Source organism: Balaenoptera ricei, chromosome 8 (genome assembly GCF_028023285.1).
Source record: "Balaenoptera ricei isolate mBalRic1 chromosome 8, mBalRic1.hap2, whole genome shotgun sequence".
In the NCBI taxonomy this organism is placed as follows: Eukaryota; Metazoa; Chordata; class Mammalia; order Artiodactyla; family Balaenopteridae; genus Balaenoptera; species Balaenoptera ricei.
Genome location: NC_082646.1, coordinates 62,217,249 through 62,239,756, shown reverse-complemented (window position 1 = coordinate 62,239,756; position 22,508 = coordinate 62,217,249). Strand labels below are relative to the sequence as shown.

The window sequence follows — 22,508 nt, the reverse complement described above, 5'->3', positions numbered from 1 at the left end:
GAGGACTGAAAGGCAGCCAGAGTTGCTAACGTGTAGTGCGTGGGTTGGGTGGGTTGGTCTGACATGAAGCTAAGGAGATTTGCAGGGGCCAGATCAATCTGGACATTATAGACTCTCGTGAAGAGTTTATTTTTCTTTGTGTGATGGAAAGCTTATAAAGGGTTTTAGGCAGGGGAATAAAATAATCTCCTATACGTATTAAAGATAATTCTGGCTGCAGAGTGGAAAGTGGACTGTTGGTAGACAAGTATGAAGAAGGGATACCAATTATTAGGGGTTTTTTTCTTTTACAGTAATCAAAGCAATGGCCTAGACCAAGATGCGAAATGTGAATGGATTCAGGATATGTTTTGGAGGTGGACTCAACAGGACTGGCTAGTGATTGATGAAGGGAATAAGGAAAAGAGAGGAACCGGGGAACTGAAACTCAATTTACTTTGTTTGAGTAAAAAGTTAATGTGAAAGCAGGGCAGGGGTGAGAGAGATTAAGAACTATTATACCAAATCAAGTTTGGAAGTTCAGGAATCTATTTATCCAGATCCCTGCTTAACCTGGAAACAAGAGGTGGTTATATTAAGGTTAGGAAAGGTAAAGTTTAACAAAACTGCTCTGTCAAGCAATTTTATTTTAATACCAATTTTGAGAACTATCCTAATGGAGGGTCTTGTGTCAGGCAATTGATACGGGTAAGAGTTCTATTTACAGAAAATTTACTAGATGTCAGGCACTGTGCTAAATGCTTTGCTATAAAAGTGGTATCTCATTTAGTCTTCAAACTAGCCCTATAATATTATCCCCATAATATAGATAAGAAAACTGAGGCTCACAGAGACCAAGGGACTAGCGTGGTTATGTAGATCGTAAGTGTCAGAGACAGGATTTTAACCGAGGCAGTCTGACGTCAGAGCCTGGACTCTTTCCCATTATGTTATGTTGCCTCTAATAGGAACTGAACACCAATTTTATGATAAGTACAGTATAAGAGGCTGGGTAGATACAGTTACTTGTATCTTCAGAGTTGTCACAATTTAATATGAGAAGTATGTTAGAGAAATACAAACCTTATAGGAATAAACAACTTTGCAGGTGAGTGGATAATTTCTTAAGGTGCCAGAAGGGCTGGAACTGCTGTCATCAAAAACATCCATGTTGTCTTCAAACTCTTCTCCTTCTTCTCTCTCGGTATCTGCATTAAGCTAGGAAAAATCAGAAGCCATTGGCTAGCTTGCTTACTTCAAGAAAATGGATGAAAGCAGAAAAAACACTTAAAACCTGATTGTTTCAAAATGTTAATTTACTTATTCAACTGCACAAAGAAAAGTATCTGTTCTGTTCTCACTTGCATTTTTCATGTTATGAAAGGGCAGAGTTTTTTTTCTTTTTAAAACCAAGAGTCAGTTAAATACTGATTAATGAAGGCCTCTTACCATTTTAAACTGATCATATCAGGAAACAGTAAAAAGATTTCTAAGTGCTACTAATGATGTGGAGAAACAGGTTTTCAGCTATGGCTGGTAGAAATGTAAACTGGTACATCCTTGAAAAGAATCCCCACCTACTGAAATTAAAAACTAAACGTGACATTTGATCTAGCAATTTCACTTTTGTGAATCTATGGAGAAATAAAAGCACCAGGATGTAAGACTATATATTCTAGGATGTTTACTGCAACACTGCTTGTAGTGGTAAAAGCCTGGACACAACCTATATGTCCATCAGTAGAGGAATGTCTGAATAAACTATGATGTGTTCATATCATAGATAAATAACACCCATTAAAAATGAGTTAGGGAGTAGAAAGCCCCAAAATAAATCAGTGCATATATGGTTACATGATTTTTGACAAGAGTCCCAAGATGTTCAATGAGGAAAAGAGAGTCTTTTCCGCAAATGGTACTAGGAAAACTGGATATCCACAGGTAAAAGAGTGAAGTTGGACCCTTATCTTACAAAAATTAACTCGGGACTTCCCTGGAGGTCCAGTGTGGTTAAGACTCTGTGCTTCCATTGCAGGGGGTGTGGGTTAGATCCTTGGCCTGGGAACTAAGATCCCATATGCCACATGACATGGCCAAAAAAAAAAAAAAAAAATTAACTCAAATGGACAGAAGACCTAAACATAAAAGCTAAAACTATAAAACTTTTAGAAGAAGACAGAGGGGAAAAGCTTCATGACACCAGATTTGGCAATGATTTCTCGAATATGAAACCAAAAGCATAGGTAACAAGAGAAAAAAAATAGACAAATTAGACTACATCAAATTTAAAACTTTTGTGCATCAAAGGAAAACAGAGTAAAATATCTGCAAATCATATCTGATAAGGGATTGGGACTTCCCTGGTGGTCCAGTGGGTAAGACTCTGCGCTCCCAATGCAGGGGGCCCGGGTTCGATCTCTGCGGGGAACTAGATCCCGCATGCAGGCTGCAACTAAGAAGTCCACGTGCCGCAACTAAGAAGCCTGCATGCCGCAACTAAAAGATCCCGCACGCCGCAACTAAAGACCCCACATGCCACAATGAAGATCCCGTGTGCTGCAACTAAGACCTGGCGCAGCCTAAATAAATGTAAAAAAAAAAAAAGATTAAAAAAAATCTGATAAGGGATTAATATCCAGAATATATAAAGAATGCCTAAAACTCAACAACAAAAAACAGCTCAATTCAAAAATGGACAAAGGACTTGAAAAGACATTTCTTCAAAGAAGATATACAAGTGGCCAACAAGCATATGAAAAGATGCTCAACATCACTAATCATTAGGGAAATGCAAATCAAAACCACAATGAGATACCACTTCACACCCATTAGGATGGCTATTATAAAAAAACCAGGAATTAATTGTTGGTAAGGATGTGGAGAAACTGGAACACTTGTGCACGGCTGGTAGGAATGTAAAATGTGTAGCTGTTTTGGAAAATGGTATGATGGTTCCTCAAAAAGTTTAACACAGAATTACCATATAATCCAGCAATTTCACTTCTATTCTTTCAATTCTTTTCAATTTTAATTTCTATTCTATTCTTTCAATTCTTCCTCCCAAAAGAGTTTGAAAGCAGGGACATGAACAGATATTTGATTACCAATCTTCATAGCAGCATTATTCAGAATAGCCAAAAGGTAGAAGCAACCCAAGCATCCACTGAGATGAGGGGATGAACAAAATGTGATATATGACAACAGAATATTATTCAGCCTTAAAAAGGAAGGACATTCTGACACATGCTACAACGGATAAATGCTAAGGACATTAATATTAAGTGATATAAGCCAGTCACAAAAAAGATAAATACTGTATGACTCTACTTATATGAAGTACCTAAAGTAGTCAAATTTATAGAGACAGAAAGTAGAATGTTGGTTGTCAGGGATTTGGGGGTTGGGGGACAGGGGAGTTATTTTTTTATTTAAATTTATTTATGGCTGTGTTGGGTCTTTGTCGCTGCACGCGGGCTTTCTCTAGTTGCAGCGAATGGGGGCTACTCTTCGTTGCGGTGTGTGGGCTTCTCAGTGCTGTGGCTTCTCTTGTGGAGCATGGGCTCTAGGCGCACGGCCTTCAGTAGTTGTGGCACGTGGGCTCAGTAGTTGTGGCACGTGGGCTCAGTAGTTGTGGCTCACGGGCTTTAGAGCGCAGGCTCAGTAGTTGTGGCGCACAGGCTTCGTTGCTCCGTGGCATGTGGGATCTTCCTGGACCAGGGCTTGAACCCGTGACCCCTGCATTGGCAGGCGGATTCTCAACCACTGTGCCACCAGGGAAGCCCCAGGGGAGTTATTGTTTAATTGGTATAGAGCTTCACTTTTGCAAGATGAAAAGAGTTCTGGAGATGGATGATAGCTATGGTTGCACAAAAATGTGAATGTACTTAATGCCACTGAACTTTATATTTAAAAATGGTTTAAATGGTAAAGTTTATGTTATGTATATTTTGCCACAGAAAAGGGCACAGTTTCTTTTGAAATGTAGCACAAGGAAAACAATTTAACTCAGTTTCAATGTATATTACCCATCATAGCTAAAAGGCATATATTAATTAAAATCGAATTGAGTGTAAAAAATGTATTTGAGTATTGTCCATTATATTAAAATACAAATAATATTTATCTGAGCATAAATATCTGACAGAGGTAGGCAAAGTAAGAAGAATAAAGACTGGAGAACAGAGGAGATTGGCTTGTTTTTTATATACCTCTGAACTATAAACTATTAGAATAGGCATGTTTTATTTTTTATTTTTTTAAAATAAATTTATTTATTTATTTATTTTTGACTGTGTTGGGTCTTCATTGCTGTGTGCAGGCTTTCTTTTAGTTGCAGTGAGCGGGGGCTACTCTTCATTGCGGCGTGCAGGCCTCTCATTAAGGTGGCTTCTCTTGTGGCAGAGCATGGGCTCTAGGTCCGTGGGCTTCAGTAGTTGTAGCACATTGGCTCAGTAGTTGTGGCTCACGGGCTCTAGAGCGCAGGCTCAGTATTTGTGGCGCACGGGCTTAGTTGCTCCGCGGTATGTGGGATCTTCCTGGACCAGGGATCGAACCTGTGTCCCCTGCACTGGCAGGCGGATTCTTAACCACTGTGCCACCAGGGAAGCCCCTGTTTTACTTTTTAAATTAAAAATCCAATAAAGAAGAAACAGAATAGGCTCAAAGGTTTCTTGGTTTCTAGCTACATATAAACACTTACTTGGCTACTTTTCCCTATGTTTAAACATGCAAAGGCACTAATGCTTACACATTAAGGATATAAGGAATGGAGAGTCAGAACTGGGCTTTACAGTAGAACAATTAATTAAAATACCAAATACCTACTATATGCTGAACACTAAGCTAGGCTCTTAGATATGAAATGAAGGACGCTGTCTGCATTGCAGGAGTTCACAACCTAGAGTGGGAAATGAGCACAACCAAATGCTAAGTGCACAGAGGGCCCTGTGAATATGGAAATGGTGAATTGAGAAGAAGGTCAGAGATTTCCTGAGATTCAATGAGTCAAAAAGTATAGGCTGCCTATAACGTCAAGTTCTACTCTTTATTGAGCTAATGTGATTTCTCTTGTGTAATTATCACTGACATTTTAAAAGACTCTCTTCAACTGCTATTTACCTAATAAAATTCTAAAGAACTGGGGGAAGGAGAGGGTTCCTGAAGAATAAATAGTACATATTTCTTGTCACATTTATTGCCTCCATTTCAAAGCCCCTGTAATAGTCTCATTTATAACTATTACTGAAAATTCTCCACAGCTGAGTGCATCACGTGCCTCATCTTACAAATATTCATGTATGGTCAGTCAGATCAATGAAAATAGACTCAAATCTTGACCTTTCAAATTATCTCAGGCTTATGATTCTATTATTTTCCAATAGGGCGCCATATAAAAGGTGAGGTTCACATGCAGGAAACTGCCGTGAAACTAACTTAAACATATTTATATATACTTGGAAGACATTGCCTTTATATTCTAGTAAAGGTTATAGACATTAAAAAAAAACTGGGCATTACAAAAAACAAAACAAAACAAAACACCCATACATCTATAAAAACTAAAATTAAAGCCAATGTGGGCAGAACATGTTTCCAAAAATATAGCATAAGGAATGTTAATATGTACTGTGCTTTGGCACTGGGAATTAATCCAATACATTTCATTTTGGCAACGTTGTTTGATACTGAACATTCCTTTCTTCCTCCTTCATTTTGAGTTCATTTTTTGATTCTCACGGAAGGACTGAAAGGTTGCAGTGACAGCAATAGTGGTCACTGCCACATGCTTTTGCATTGCTCTAGCAGCTTTCCAAAGTATGTCATCTCAGGACAATTTCTTCCTTTTTCCTCTTCCACCCTCTGTAACTTAGCTGTTGCAATGCCTTCTTGACCAAGCATTTCTAAAATCACATTCTTCCTGTTTCTTAACAACTGCTCACTTATCCCTTTTCCTTCCTGTCATCTGACAGAATTTTAATCAAAACTATTCTTTGTAGCTGTATTAATATTTTTCCTTTCTTAGATGTTGTAAAATGCTTACTCTTACTGCAAGGGCAGAAAAGAACTTTTCCAAGTTGGTTTTAGTAGCTGACCTCCTGTATTCAGCAAAATTATCTCTGAAGAGCTTCATCAGCTTTGTGGTCCCTGGATCTGACAGACTTGGGTCTGAATGCTGACTGTGCCACTTACTTGCTATATGACCTTGGGCAAATTATTTGACTTCTCAACTTCAATGACCTCATCTCTATAATGAAGACAATTACTTCTTAACAAGGTTATCATAAGGATTAAGTGAGGCAATACTTAAACCCTTAACACATGCTTAGTACATAGGAGGTACTTAATACATCATTATTGTTTTTATGAGAAAAGGAGAATATAGATTAAAAAAATCTGGTGATATCCAGCATAGAGGAAGGCAGCTCCCTATAACTGGCTAGCAGAACCTCTGAATTCCATCTAGACAGAAAAGTGATCACAGTGAACATCATTCCAGACACAACACACGTATATTTTAAAAAATGATGTTGAAAATATCAGCAAAATGGATTTCTGTTTCCAGGCAAGATGGAATATTAGAGAGCAGATTTAAACTCCTTCCAGAAACAACTAAAAAACTGTTCAAAATATATGAAAGAACAGTTTTCAAGACACTGGACATCATGTGATGAAAGTTAGTGATCCTTGGTGGATGGGAAACAAACAATTTCCCCAACTTACTGTGTGAAAAAAGTTTCCAAGCTGAGATATAGCAGGAGGGAACCCAAGAAAAGGATGGTGGTCTCCCTGAATTGAGGATATGGAACTGGGAATTCAGGAAGGTCAAAGTGGCTAGAGTTTGCTGGGTAGAGTAATGAAGAAATGCAGAGAGAACTCTGGAAATCTGCAGAGGGTCCCCCTCAAGTCTTCAGCTAAGTACTGATCAGCACATATATGTCAAGAACTACCTGAAGCCAGCAATAGAACCACCCAAAGGATTAGAGGGAACAATCCTCAGCATTCACATAGGTCTGGGAATATTTCCTATTCCCTCTTAACAGAGCAGAAAACCTCATAAGGCACAGGGCATCATGTAGAGAACTGAGAAAATCAGTAAGGATACAGAAGACTTGAACAACACTATAAACCCACTTGACTTAATTGACATTTATAGAACATAACAGCTAACACCAGCAGATTATATATTCTTTTCAAGTACACATGGAACATTTACCAAGATATACCATATAATGGGCCACAAAACAAGTCTCAATAAATTTAACATGATTCAGGTATGTTATCTGACCACAATGGAAATAAATTATGTCATTAATAGAAAGGTATCTGTAAAATTCCCAAATATTTGGAAATTCAATAATACGTCTAAACAACCCATGAAACAAAGAAGAAATTAAAAGGCCAATTAGAAAATATTTAAAACTGAATGAAAATAATAACACAATGTATCTGAATTTGTGTGGTATCTGAATTTGTGTGGTGGCGCTTAAGTAACATGTAGAAGGAAATGTTTGTACCAAATGCCTATATTGGAAAAGAAGGAAAGTCTCACATCAGTGACCTTAGCTTCCACCTTAAAAAATCAGGAAAGAGCAGATTAAATCCAAATTAATCAGAAGAAAGGAAATAATAAAAACCAGAGCAGAAATCAATAAAATAAAAAAAAGAAAAACAACAGGCAAAAAAGTCAATGAAGTCAAAAGCTGGTTTTTTTTGTGAAGATACATCAAATTGATAAACCTCTAGTAGGATGATCAGGGGAAAAAAAAGAGGAGACACAAATAAACAATATCAGGAATAAGAGAAGTGATGTCACTACAGATTCTCCAGACAATCAAAGAATAATAAAAAATATTATGAGCAACTTTATGCCAATAAATTTGGCAGCTTAAATGGAATTGACAAATTCTTTGAAAGATACCTATGATCAAAGTCCATTCTAGAAGAGTAAGTTGAATAACCCTATCTCTATTAAAGAAATTGCATTTGTTGTTTAAAAAACTCCCACAGGGGAACTTCCCTGGTGGTCCAGTGGGTAAGACTCTGAGCTCCCAATGCAGGGGGCCTGGGTTCGATCCCTGGTCAGGGAACGAGATCCCACATGCATGACTCAATTAAGGAGTCTGCATGCCACAACTAAAGATCTCGCATGCCGCAACTAAGACTTGCCGCAGCCTAAATTAATAAAACTCTCAAAAAAAACTCCTCCAGGTCCAGATAACTATTGTGGTGACTTCTACTAAACATTTAAGGAAGAAAAAAATTCTACATAAGCTTCCAGAAAATTGAAGAGGAGGGGATTCAAATTATTTTATGAGACAAGCATTATTCCAAAACCATACAAAAACATTATAAGAGAACTATAGACTAATAAAGTATCTGCCATAAATAGACATAGAAAAATGCTTATCAAAATTTTAACAAGTTAATTCCAATCAATATATAAAAAGGACAATATACCAAGATCCAAGTGGAGTTAATCAGGAATGCAAAGTTGGTTTAATATTTGAAAAATCATCAATGCACTTCACAGTACTAACAAACTAATAAAGAAAAAAATCATTTGACAAGATCCAACATCCATTCCTATCAGCAAACTAAACAAAAATAGAGGAAACTTCCTTGACATGGTAAAGGGCATCTACAAAAATCCTACTGTGAACATCATACTTAATGGTGAAAGACCGAATGCTTTCTCCCTAAGTTTGGGAACAAGGCAAGAACATCTGTTGGCTCTTACCACTTCTATTCAAGCATTGTACTGGAGATTGCAGTTGTTACAGGAAGGGAAAAAAGCAAGCATGGAAGGAAGTAAAACTATCTTTATATATAGGTGACATGATTATCTATAGAGAAAATCTACATAAAAGCTACAACAACTAATAAATGAGTTTAGCAATGTTGTAGGATACAAAATCAATATACAACAAGCAATTGTATTTCTATATGTTAGCAATGAACAATCAGAAATTGAAATTAAAAAATCATTACGATAGCACTATGAAATAGAGATAAGTTGACAAAAGATGTGCAACACCTATACACTGAAAACTATAAAACACTGCTTAGAGAAATTAAAGATGATTGGAAGACTCAATAATGTTAATATGTCAAATATCTTCAAGCTGATCTACAGATTCACTGTAATCCTAATGAAAAAATCCTGGTAGGTTTTCTGGTAGAAAACTGATTTTAAAATTCATATGGAAATGTGAAGGAACTAGAATATCCAAAACAATTTTGAGAAAGAAGAAAGTTGGAAGATTTACAATCTGACTTCAGGACTTTAAAGTTATAATAACTAAGACAGAGTAGTACTGTCATCAAGCTAGACAAATAGATGAGTGAAACAGAACAGGAAGTCCAAAAATAGACCCACACATACATGGTTAGTTGATTTTTTGACAAAGATGTGAAAACAATTCAGTGCAGAAAGGACAGTCTTTTCAACAACAACAAGAAAAAAGAATTTTACTCACTCTTCTTATGTAACTCACACTGAATCACAGATTTAAATGTAAAACCTAAAACTATAAAGCACAGAAGAAGATCTTTATGACCTTGGGTTAGGCAAAGATTTCTTAGTTTTCATACCACACTATGATCCATGAAAGAGAAAAAAATAAGTTGGACTTCATCAAAAAAATTTCTGCTCTTTGAAAGGCATTGTTAAGAAAATGAAAAGACAAGCCACAGACTGGGAGAAAGTTATGTAAATCATCTATCTGATAAAGGATTTGTATCCAGAATATAAAAAGAACTCTCAAAATGCAATAAAAAGAAAACAAACAACCTAATAAAATATGGTTGAAAGATCTGAACAGGCACTTCACTGAAGAAGATATACAGATGGCAAATAAGCATATAAGAAGATGCTCAACATTATTAGTGAAATGCAAATTAAAACTACAATGATACACTACTGCACACCTATTAGAATATCTAAAATTAAATAGATTGACCATACTAAGTATTGGCAAGGTAGTGGAACAACTGGAACACTAGTACTCTATTGAAGGGAATGTAAAATGGTACAACCACTTTGGAAAACAGCCTGACAGTTCTTAAAATGTTAAACATATAGCCACTGTATGACCCAACCAAACATACATTCATAGCAATTTTATTTGTAATATCCCCAGACAACTCAAATGCCCATCATCAGGGTGAATGGATAAACAAATTGTGGTATATTCATACAACAGAATACTACTCAGCAATTAAAAGAAATGAACTATTGATACATGCAACAACATGGATGATACTCAAAATAATCATGCTGAGTGAAAGAAGCCAGACAAAACAAATTGTACACTTTTAAATATGTGTAATCTATTGTATGTCAATTATACCTCAGCGAAGCTGTTAAAAATATCAGTAAAGCTTGGGAATTTTAATGACAACTGGCCACACAGTATTTGAAGATGCTATAAGACCATTAATTATATCAAAATAGGGCAGTCAGTGATTCACCAGATGCTTAAAAGAAAAAAAGGAAAAAAATGCACAGCAGTTGAAATGAATCATGATAAAGGTTAGAGGAATAAAGGGTCATCCACAGAGTAAGAAAGTATAGTAAAGAGCAGCGCTTTAGAGGCAGGCATCTCTGGGTTCTAATCCCAGCTCTCTCCACTTACAAGCTGTGTGCTGTTGGGTGAGACAGTTAATTCTTCTAAATCTATCTTCTCATCTGTAAATACATTCAGGATGGTTGTGATCATTAACTGAAATAATGTATGAATGTGCCTGACATGGAACCTGGTACAGAATAGATGCTTTACCAATGTGAATTCCCTCCTTTTGGTAGTATTTTAAGCTTAGTTGGTAGAACTGGAGTAAACAACTTATCTTGAGGTTCAGATTAATATTTTTGAACATGTAATATATGTAAGGATCTGTGTCAGGTACTTTACTTGTTATTATGGCTATGGAGAAAGTCTAAGAACATAACACAGCTAGAGACACTTCTCTTAGAAGTGAAATGCTCTACATTTTTTCAATGCCCTACTTTGGTCTTGGCTGTCAGTAAGTGAGAGTGGTTCCTTCAATCTGTGGACACCAATGCAACAGACATTATAGGTAATTCCCAGCACCTGGCAAAGAGTATCATGAGCAGTGCAGGCTCAATACATGCTTACTGAATTGAATTAAACTGATGTTACTGGGAATTTGAAATGTTAGTTTCATTAAAAGTGTGGACATTTTGAGTATGGAGTTTAGTCCAATAAAAAGACGACTGCCCATTTGGAAATACAGTAAATATAAAAGCAATTGAAGATTGTTGCAGGTGTGCTCCATTATTTTCTACAGTTTACATTTATTTCATTACAAAAATCCATTGTTTCTTTCTTTGGGCTTTAGCTCAAGCCAACAAACAGATTTTTGTATTACAAAAACAAAACCCGTTGGATGCAAGGACTATAAGGCATTATTGAGGCAGATGGGAATCAAACTAGCATCCTAAAGGTTTAAAATCTTTATTCTTGTCTTTCAAACACATATTCACCATGGTCTTCATAATGAGTAGAGTTAGAACTTCTTTCTTTTATTTTTTTTAAAATGATTAAAAAAAATTTTATTTATTTAATTATTTGGCTGTGCTGGGTCTTAGTTGCGGCACACGGGATCTTCGACCTTTGTTGCGGCATGCAGGTTCTTTAGTTGTGGCACGCAAACTCTTAGTTGCGGTCTGCGAACTCTTAGTTGCGGCATGCATGTGGGATCTAGTTCCCTGACCAGGGATCAAACCTGGGCCGCCTGCACTGGGAGCACAGAGCCTTAGCCACTGGACCACCAGGGAAGTCCCCTAGAATTTACTTCTGTGCAACTCTGCAAAATGCTCATATACTTAGGGAGACTACACAACAGAGTAACTGTCCGGATGCCTTGGCATGGTAGTTGGGGGAAGTGGCTGAAGACAAGGAAGTTATGTAAACACTGTCAGCTATAGTTTGAGAATCTAAGGGGGAAAAAAAGAGCAGAAAGAACAAAAATAAACCAACCTCAAACTAAAAATCTCTGACTCAGTAGTTCTACTTCTAAGAACATATCTTACAGAAAAAAATCCCCAGCATGAAAAAAAAATGCATACAAATGTTTTAAAGAGTATTACTTAGAATATGCGGAAGCAATCTAAATATTAAACCTAAAGAGAACAGTTAAGTGAACACATTCCTGATGGAATACTATACAGACATGAAAAGAATGATTATGAAGATCAACCATCAATATGGAATGTTAAATAAAAATATACAAAATTAACTTTATTATGATAAATATGTTCAAAAAGGAAGAGTAGAAAGAGGAAGGAATTCAATCAAGTTGCTAACAGTGGTGTTATAAGGATGGAGCTTTTGTCATTTTTTTCTCTACTGTACTTCCTAATTTTTTATTATCTAGTTATATAACCTTTTCTACTCTACAATTAATATAATTTCAAAATTAGGTTGTAAACTGGGTATGGGTTTTTGAGTAAGAGAAGGCAAGAAAATAAGAGAAGGAAAGGCCCAGAGACGAACCTGGGTGCAGGGGCAACGTCAGTTATGCAGCGGAGGGGTCACCCCCACACCCCAAATCTCAGTAGGGGCAGGTCAGAGTTGCACAGCATGAAGGGTCACCCCCAAATCTCAGGTTCAGGGTCAGTGCAGGGCCTGTTTTCATCAGTGGGAGAAAGAAGGGGTCCTCCACTGACAGAACCGGTTAGAGGCCCGGCAAGAAGAAATGATTTCAAAACCAAGACTTAAAAAAAAAAAACAACAACCAAAATACGTTAGAAGACGGATAGGAACGGCCGGAGGTGAAGGAACGAGGGCAAGTTCTTCACCCAGAAGCCCCACGAGATTCTGTTGAATGAAAAACCGTGTTGATCGCCAAGCAGCTAACTCAGGTTCACGTGAAGCAGCCCCCAAACTTGTTTTGAACTTGCACTGCACCCGCATTCGCTGTACAATTAAAACAGCCCTATCAGTATTCCTATTCCGAGAATATGGAGATGAAGAAAAAACAAGAAATTCTGGTTAGAGGTTGCATTATTTAAAATACTGACTTACATAACTGCACTTGGCTTTTCAAGTCCTGGTGCTCTAAATGCAAGGGTTGATTCTCTCAAGTTCCTCACCCTGTGCCCCCCCCAAATACAATTCTAAGACTGGCAAAAAAAAAAAAAAAAGAAAATAAGAGAAGGGAGGGATGAGTGACAGAAGGGGTGACTGGGTCACTAGCAGCAATCCAATCATAGGAAGCTGTATGTAGACTCTGGTTAACCATCAACTGAATAATTATATCAGTAGAATGCTCTCCTTTTAAAAAAAATTGCTATATTCTGTGTTTTTTTCCTTCCCAATCCTATATCCTGTACCACAGCTTAATACAGAAGGCAAAGAGTTAATACTCGAGTAAATATAGTTCTATCCTTATTCTATAAGGTAAACAGACTCTATATTTTAAAAACATTTATCTTCTATAGGGCACTTTACACTAGTAATGTCTAACAGTACTATTAACCATGTTTTCCAGATGGAAGGGAATTCTAAACCTGATGACTAATGCTTTTGTTGGCATCTATAATGGAAGAAATAATTTGGCCCTCAGAATGTGTATTTATGCTCCCTGCCCCTCGCCAGCCAGCTGTCAGTATGAAGAGATACAAATCCCTCTAAATTATTTCAGGGCTGTCATTTAAAATCAGGTTAAATAAATATTGGGACTTCATTAAACTATTTTATGCCTACACTTTTCCTTTATTTATATTGTTATATCCCTCAGCCGAAAGTGGGAAGACACAGGCTCCGTAAGAGTGACTAGAGGGAAGAAAGAGTGGAATGGGATTGCAAAATGCTCCTTTCACAGAGGATATGACATGTCTCTAGATGAGCTGCTGTTCTGTGAAAGTTATCAAAAATACCCAATTTATTCAACACTTACAACCAGACTGTACTACTCACTGCCAGACACTATACTAGGGACATCTCCTTCGTTTCCTTCCTTCATACTCAGAAGCCTGTCTTTATCTCCTGTTAAAATTCTTCAAGGATTATCTTTAATGACATTTCCTTCATGAGGCAAACTTCTCTCCTATTTTTCTAGCTGGTATAGGCATACCTTGGAGATATTATGGGTTTGGTTCCAGACCACCGCAGTAAGGAGATTATCACAATAAAGTGAGTCACACGAATTTTTTGGTTTCCCAGTGCCCATAAAAGTTATGTTTACACTATACTGTAGTTATTAAGCATGCAATACCATTATGTCTAAAAAAATTTACATACCTTAAGAAATACTTTATTGCCAAAAAATGCTAACCATCATCTGAGTCTTCAGTGAGTCGTAATCTTTTTGCTGGTGGAGGGTCTTGCCTCGATGTTGATGGATGCTGACCGATCAGGGTGGTGGTTGCTGAGCGCTGGGGTGGCTGTGGCAGTTTCTTAAAATAAGACAGCACTGAAGTTTGCTGCATTCATTGACTCTTCCTCTCATGAACGATTTCTCTGTAGCATGCAGTGCTATTTCATAGCATTTCACCCACAGTAGAACCTCTTTCAAAACTGGAGGCAAACCTCTCAAACCCTGATTTATCAACTAAGTTCATGCAATAGTCTAAATCTTTTGTTGTCATATCAACAATCGACAACATCTTCACCAGGAATAGATTCCATCTCAAGAAACCACTTTTTAAAAAAAATTTAATTTAATTTAATTAATTTATTTTTTTGGCTGCGTTGGGTCTTCATTGCTGCGCACGGGCTTTCTCTAGTTGTGGCGAGCAGGGGCTACTCTTCGTTGCGGTGTGTGGGCTTCTCATTGCGGTGGCTTCTCTTGTTGCGGAGCAGGGGCTCTAGACGCGCGGGCTCCAGTAGCTGCAGCACACAGGCTCAGTAGTTGCGGCATGCGGGCTCTAGGGTGCGCAGGCTCAGTAGTTGCGGCATGCGGGCTCTAGAGTGCAGGCTCAGTAGTTGTGGCGCACGGGCTTATATGCTTCACGGCATGTGGGATCTTCCTGGACCAGGGTTGAAACCTGTGTCCCCTGCACTGGCAGACGGATTCTTAACCACTGTGCCACCAGGGAAGTCCCAAGAAACCACTTTTTTTGCTCATCCGTAAGAAGCAACTCTTTATCCATTGAAATTTTATCATGAGATTGCAGCAATTCAGTCACATCTTCAGGCTCCACTTCTAATTTTAGTTCTCTTGCTATTTCCACCACATCTGCAGTTACTTCCTCCACTGAATTCCTGAATCCCTCAAAGTCATCCATGAGGATTGGAATCAACCTCTTCCAAAGTCCTGTTCATACTGAAATTTTGACCTCTTCCCATGAATCATGAATGTTCTAAATAGCATTTAGAACAGTGAATCTTTTCCGAAAGGTTTTCAATTTACTTTGCCTAGATCCATCAAAGGAATCACTATCTATGGCAACTATAGACTTATGAAATGTATACCTTAAATCATAAGACTTGAACATCAAAATTACTCCTTGATCCATGGGCTACAGAAGGGATATTGTGTTAGCAGGCATGAAAACAACATGAGTCTCACTGTACATCTCCATCAGAGCTCTTGGGTGACCAGGTGCATTGTCAATGAGCAGTAATATTTTGAAAAGAATCTTTTTTTTTGAGTAGTAGATCTTAACAGTGGGCTTAAAATATTCAGAAAACCATGTTGTAAACAGATACACTGTCATCCAGGCTTTATTGTTACATTTATAGAGAATAAGCAGAGTAGATTTAGCGTAATTCTTAAGGGCCCTAGGATTTTCAGAATGGTAAATGAGCACTGGCTTCAACTTAAAATCATCAGCTTCATTAGCCCCTAACAAGAGAGTGAGCCTGTCCTTTGAAGTTTTGAAGCCAGGCATTGACTTATCTCTAACTATGAAAGTCCTAGATGGCATCTTTTCCCACGATAAGGCTATTGTGCCTACACCGAAAATCTATTGTTTAGTGCAGCCACCTTCATTAATGGTCTTAGCTAGATCTTCTGGATAACTTGTTGTAGCTTCCACATCAGCACTTGCTGCTTCACCTTGCACTTTTATATTATGGGACTGTTTCTCTCTTTAAACCTCATGAACCAACCTCTGCTCGCTTCCAACTTTTCTTTTGCAGCTTCCTCACCTCTTTCAGCCTCCATAGAATTGAACAGAGTTAGGGCCTTGCTCTGGATTAAGGCTTTGGCTTAAGGGGATGTTGTGGCTGGTTTGATCATCTATCCAGACCTCTAAAACTTCTTCCCTACCAGCAGTAAGGCTTTTTTGCTTTCTTATCATTCATGTATTCACTGGAGTAGCACTTTTAATTTCCCTCAAGAACTTTTCCTTTGCATTCACAACATGGCTAACTGTTTGGCTCAAGAGGTCTAGCTTTTGGCCTATCTTGGTTTTCAACATGCCTTCCTCACTAAGCTTAATCATTTCTAGCTTTTGATTTAAATTGAGAGATGTGCAACTCTCCCTTTCACTTGAACACTTTGTAGGTTATTAACTGGCCTAATTTCAATATTGTTGCATCTCAGGGAATAGGGAGGCCAGAGAAGAGGGAGAGAGACAGAGGAATGGCTGGTTGGGGGAGTAGTCAGAACACACACAACATTTATCAATTAAGTATCCCAATGGGTGAGATTCATGGTGCCCCAAAACACTACAGTAGTAACATCACAGATCACTGATCACAGATCACCATAACAAATATAATAATAATGAAAAAGGAAACCTTCACTTCATTAAAAAATGCAATTATTTGTGAAGTGCAATAAAATGAGGTATATTAAGCTTTTCTGATAGCATTTCACAAAATCATGAGATTTTGGAGCTGGAAGGGATCTTAGAATCTCTGAAACCCAGACTTTTTCCAAGGTGTGTTGATGAGTTAGGAGTTAGCAATTTCGAGTTTGCTACACAATAGCTCAGTCATACACTGCCATGTATTGTTAAGATCCATAAAAATCTGTCTGCTCTACCAGCTTGTAAGCTCTTTGAGGAGAAAGACCAAGTCATCTCCAATTTGCCCAGGAAGTAGGCACATAAGTGATAAGTGCCTACCCAGTTGATTTAGTTAGAAAAGGAGCTAGTCTGAGGAAAATCATGTGTTTGATTGGTTGCCAACAGTACTGCTGAAGAAGCCAAAAGCACGAATGTGCCTGGAATTTGCTATCGTCATAAGTTCTGTTCGATAGAATAACCTGAATTAGATGGAAATTGTGACTTTTAAAAGATGCAACAGTAAGAGACATTCCATGAGACAGAGCAACTCTGCTGTACTAGAAACAGGGCAAGTTCTTCTAACCCCAAAGTTATGTGGGTGATTTGTGCTTATTTCCCCCAGTTAGATTACCATTAATAGTGAAATAAAAATAAACCTTCAATAGATTGTTTTTCCTTAATATGCACACCCACACACAATCCTTTTTAAATATGCAAGTGTATTCTCATTAGAAAATCAGAATGCTATGTGAAAAAACTGACAAAACTTCCAGGAATGTTCTTAAACTTTGGCCAATTTCTCTAGCAAGGATTCCTTTTATCTGAAAGGCACAAACAATGAAGAGGCACTATGGATACAGTGGAAAGTCAGGAGATTAGAGTTTTAGCTTTTAGTTTGCTACTATTCCAGCTATCTATCAATTCATTCTCTGTCCTTCAACAGACATTTATTGAGTACCTACTATGTGCCAGGCACTTTGCTGTGCAGAGCAGTGAACCAGGTAGGCATGGAAATTACATTCGAGAGAAGATAGACAATAAACAAAAGAAAAGAAGAAGACAAGTATAGATTGTAATAAATGCCATATGGAAATAAACTGGATGAGAGAGAATAATGGGTAGGGAGAAAGCAGCAGAAAATACTTTAGTTTGACCAGGGAGGCATTATACATCTACCTATGTAGTATCAGGCAAATCACTGAACTTTTCTGATACTCAGATCTCCAGGATGAAAAACTAAGGTTGAACTGGATGACATCAGAGTGGAAAAAGCCCTGGATTTGGAGGAAGAAAACTTAAGCTTGAGTTCTGGCTTTGTCTGTAAAACCATACCTGCAGCACTGTCTCCCTGATGAAAGATACTGTGAGCAGAATGTGACAGCCCTTGTGAACTAAACAGACTAAGCCACAGACTGTTCCTTTCCCTTCTTTACGATTGTTTACAACTCCCTGGATGTTTATTTTCATTACCCTGGGAAGACCTCTGAAAACTTTAGAAACATCAGACTAAAATTTTTATCCTGCTACCTCCAGACAAGAAACATATCTACTTCATGAGTGGGATAATGATAAACCTACTAGTAATAACATACTTTTCACTGCACATTTTAAAAAAGCACTATTTTTTTCTTCTCTCTTTCTTTCCTGCACTAAATTTAACTCAATTAGTGATAGACTAAAGGAAAAAACCCCAAACCATTAGCAAAACCATTATTTTTTCTTTAAAATTTTGGCTATTATCAAGTTTGGCTACATAGTCAAAGAATAGTATCCTCCAGTGAAGTCAGCCCATCGTATCCAAGAGAAACCGTACCGAGTGTAACGTTCCATTATTGGTCACTGCAGGAAGGCGGGCCCATCGCTCATTTTCCAGTTCTTCCATCACTTGGTTCATTGCACTCTTTAGCCATGTGTCCACGGAAACACCAATCTGCTTTAGTAGGTCCAGCCGGGCTTCAGCTTTCAACTTAATTATCTAAGAAAACCAAGAAAATGGTCAGAAATCAGAGCATTTTTTTCCTCAAATTGATTGTTTTTAAGTTATTCCTGATTTATTAATTAGAACAATCTTGATGTTCACTAGCAATTCTTCCTTGGCATAGATGTTAATTTTTCACTTGGCGAGAGGGAGAGAGGAACAGGGGAAGAAGGGAAGAGGGAAGGGAACACAAGAACAGGAATCAGAGCTTGCTGACAATGGCAAAAGGCACACTTGCATTTTGACAAGTTACATCAAGTATAACTTATGAAAAGGAAGATGTTAATGCACCATAAAGTCTGCTTTCCTTTCCTTTTAATAAGGCTACGCCTCAGAACATCCCCAAATTTAGCATTTTCAACAGCCTTCTAACCCATTTCCTCGACTTTCTCTTCTCCTCTATAATCCATCTTTTACAAGTCTACGAATGATCTCATCAGTCACTTCCTTGCTTAAAAACTTCCACAATTCCTGACTGCCTACTGAGTACAGATTTTATATTAAATTATGACGCAGCTGTCAGAAACAGAAGATATTGAGAATAAAAAGTTCCTGTGCTCCAAATTCAAGAAAAGGAAACACTGTCTGTTCTTTGGCTCTTGTTCCAAGCCATAAGCAAGTAATCACAGAATTAGTTTAGACCTGTCCCAATCAAACAGTAACTGCTTTACTCCAATAGCCATGCCTCCGAGTCAGCCGATCTGTGACAGCCCCAAGCTTCTGCAAGGCAGCCAGTCAACCACAGCCTCACTCGGGTGATCATCAGCAGTTAAGCTTCCACTCCTGCTTCCAATAGTCCATCAATCCCTACACACCAGTTAAAAGCTAGTCTGTAATACATGCCCAGTTTTGAAAATCTGCCAATCCCTGAAATCCACACTTCTCAAAACCCCTTTGCATTGGTTCTACTTTGTCAGAAAGATTATATTTTGTAAGTATCATTCTCTTTTGTTTTAGCAAGTAGTAAACTCAGCTTCATTCTTCCTCGTATTAGAGTGGTTGTCTCTTCCTTCAACATTTGAAGGCTCCACAGAGATAATTTTGAGGACCTTCACTTGATGGCCTTCTGTGGACATCTTGGACAAACAAGTATGCTCACTGAGCCCTTCTGGTATGCGATTTTGATCACTCTCTGGATTCTCTGCTGAGGGAGTTGGTATCAAAAAGGATCTGAGATCTGACTTGTTTCACTGAGCTCTCATTGCTGAATTTATATTGTATTCCTAAGATTTTAAAATGAGATAAAGGGACTTCTCTGGTGGTCCAGTGGTTAAGATTCTGCCCTTCCACTGCAGGGGACACGGGTTCGATCCCTGGTTGGGGAACTAAGATCCCACATGTGGCATGGTGTGGCCACACACAAAGAGATAAATTCATATTACATAAAATTCACCATCTTAGTCATTTTCAAGTACACAATTCAATGGTTTTGGATATCATATAAACCTTTATATAAAGTTTTTTGCTTGCAGGCACACTATTTGGTAAACGGTTTTGTAAAAATCTTATTCTTCTAATAATTTTTTTGGTAACAACTTTACTGAGATGAAGTGCACATATCATACAATTCACCCATTTAAAGTGTATAATACAATTGGCTTACAGTATATTCACAGATATGTCCAATTATCACAATTTTATTTTTTTTTAAACTTTTTTCTCTTGGAGTATAGTTGATTAACAATGTTTGTGATAGTTTCAGGTGTACAGCAAAGTGATTCAGTTATTCATATACATGTATCTATTCTTTTTCAAATTCTTTTCCCATTTAGGTTGTTACATAATATTGAGCAGAGTTCCCTGTGGTATACAGTAGGTCCTTGTTGGTTATCCATTTAAAATATAGTAGTGTCACCACAATTTTAGAACATTTTAATCATCTCCAAAAAAAACCCCATATCCTTTAGCTATTGCTCCCCTATCACTTATTCCCTGTAGCCTCTGGGACCACTAATCTACCCTCTCTCTCTATAGATTTGCCTATTCTGAACATTTAGTATAAATAGAACCATACAATATATGGTGTTTTGTGTCTGGCTTCTTTTACTTAGCATAATGTTGTTGAAGTTCATCCATGCTGTAACATGTATCAGTATTTCATTGCTTTTTATGGATACTGTGGGTAGAACACATTTTGTTTATCCATTTGTCAGGTGATGGGTTGTTTCAACTTTTCAGCTAATATGAATAATGTTGCTACAAACATTAGTATACAAGTTCTAGCGTGGACATATGTTTTCATTTCACGTGGCTATATACCTAGGACTGGAATTGCTTAGTCATAAAGTAATTGTATGTTTAACCATTTGGGGAAATGTCAGATTGTTTTTCAAAGCAGCGACCTCATTTAACAATCACACCAGCAGGGTGAGGGTTACCATTTCTTCACATCCTGGCAAACACTTGTTAATGTCTGCCCTTTTTGATTCTAGCCATCCTAGTGGGTGTGAAGTGGTATCTCACTGTGGTTTTGATTTGTATTTCCTTGATGACTAACGATGTCATCTTTTCACGTGCTTACTGATCATTATATATCTTCTTTGGAGAAATGTCTACTCAGAACCTTTGTCCATGTTTAAATTGGGCTGTCTTTTTACTGTTTTTATTTTGCCTTTGTCTTTTTATTGTAAGTTTTTGATGTATTCTAGATCAAAGTCCCCTATCAAATACATGATTTGCAAATATTTTTTTTCCCATTATGTGGGTCTTTCACTTCTTGATAGTGTCTTGTGAAGCATAAAAGTTTAAACATTTTGATTAAGTCCAATTTATCTATTTTTTTCTTTTGTTGCTTGGGCTTTTGGGGTCTTATCTAAGAAATTAATCCAAGGTCAGAAAGATTTATCCCTATGTTTCTTAAAATAGTTTTATAGCTTTAGCTGTTACATTTGGGTGTTTGATCATTTTGAGTTGAGTTTATTTTTTTATATGGTGTGAGGTAGGGGTCCAACTTCATTCTTCTGCATGTGGATATCCAGTTGTCTCAGCACCATTCTAGTATGCATTTTAAACTAATATAAGCAATGAAACGTTTTTGAAAAATAAGTGAACCAACAAACCTCTTCTTGGAAATTATAAATGTAAGTCATTTAACTGCTGAAGCAAAGAAACAAAGAAAACAGAGAGAGACAGAGAGACAGAGAGAGAGAGACAGAGAGAGAAGTATATTCTGTTTTCTCAAATCCAAGTAATCTAGTTTTCATAAGATTTATTTTTGTCAGTACTTGACCAAACAATTGAGGAACATGGTATTTGCAAACTTAGATTTTTAGACTGCAGTTCCCGAATAAACAGTGCTAGCTTTCCTTTAGAGTTCCAACTGTTTATATTTTAACAACTATTTAAAAGCAGAATTTTCCAGCATTTTCAAGTGAATTTTGATGATCTGCCAATTGATTAAAATTCGGGAGCACAGCTCTCTGAAACTTGATGACATTAAAGATACTGCTTGACCAAATCATTTTTAGAACTTATAAAAAGAGAGAGATTTTTATTTATTTATTTATTTTTGGCTGCGTTGGGTCTTTGTTGCTGCATGCGGGTCCCCCAAGTTGCGGCGAGGGGGGGTCACTCCTTGTTGTGGTGCGCGGGCTTCTCACTGGGGTGGCTTCTGTTGGTGTGGAGCACGGGCTCTAGGTGTGCAGGCTTCAGTAGTTGTGGCACATGGGCTTAGCTGCTCCGCGGCATGTGGCATCTTCCTGGACCACGGCTCGAACCCGTGTCCCCTGCATTGGCAGGCGGATTCTCAACCACTGTGCCATCAGGGAAGCCCAAGACAGAGCTTTTTAAAATGATGTTTTAAAAAGTCAGATCTTTTAAGATATATAAACTTGGTGTATTAACACTGTCAAC

General features: G+C 37.6%; 1 protein-coding gene across 3 annotated transcripts in view; it reads right to left on the bottom strand.

Annotated features, from left to right (window-relative positions):
* Positions 1 to 22,508, bottom strand: part of FCHSD2 (FCH and double SH3 domains 2) — a 309,032-nt gene that overhangs the window by 11,091 nt on the left and 275,433 nt on the right. For all 3 annotated transcript variants that reach the window (XM_059930853.1, XM_059930854.1, XM_059930852.1), the window contains 2 exons: positions 18,492 to 18,653; positions 1,063 to 1,197 (listed from right to left, as the gene is read on the bottom strand). In XM_059930853.1, coding sequence (XP_059786836.1) covers positions 1,063 to 1,197; positions 18,492 to 18,653 — 297 coding nt within the window. The remainder of the gene's footprint in view (positions 1 to 1,062; positions 1,198 to 18,491; positions 18,654 to 22,508) is intronic.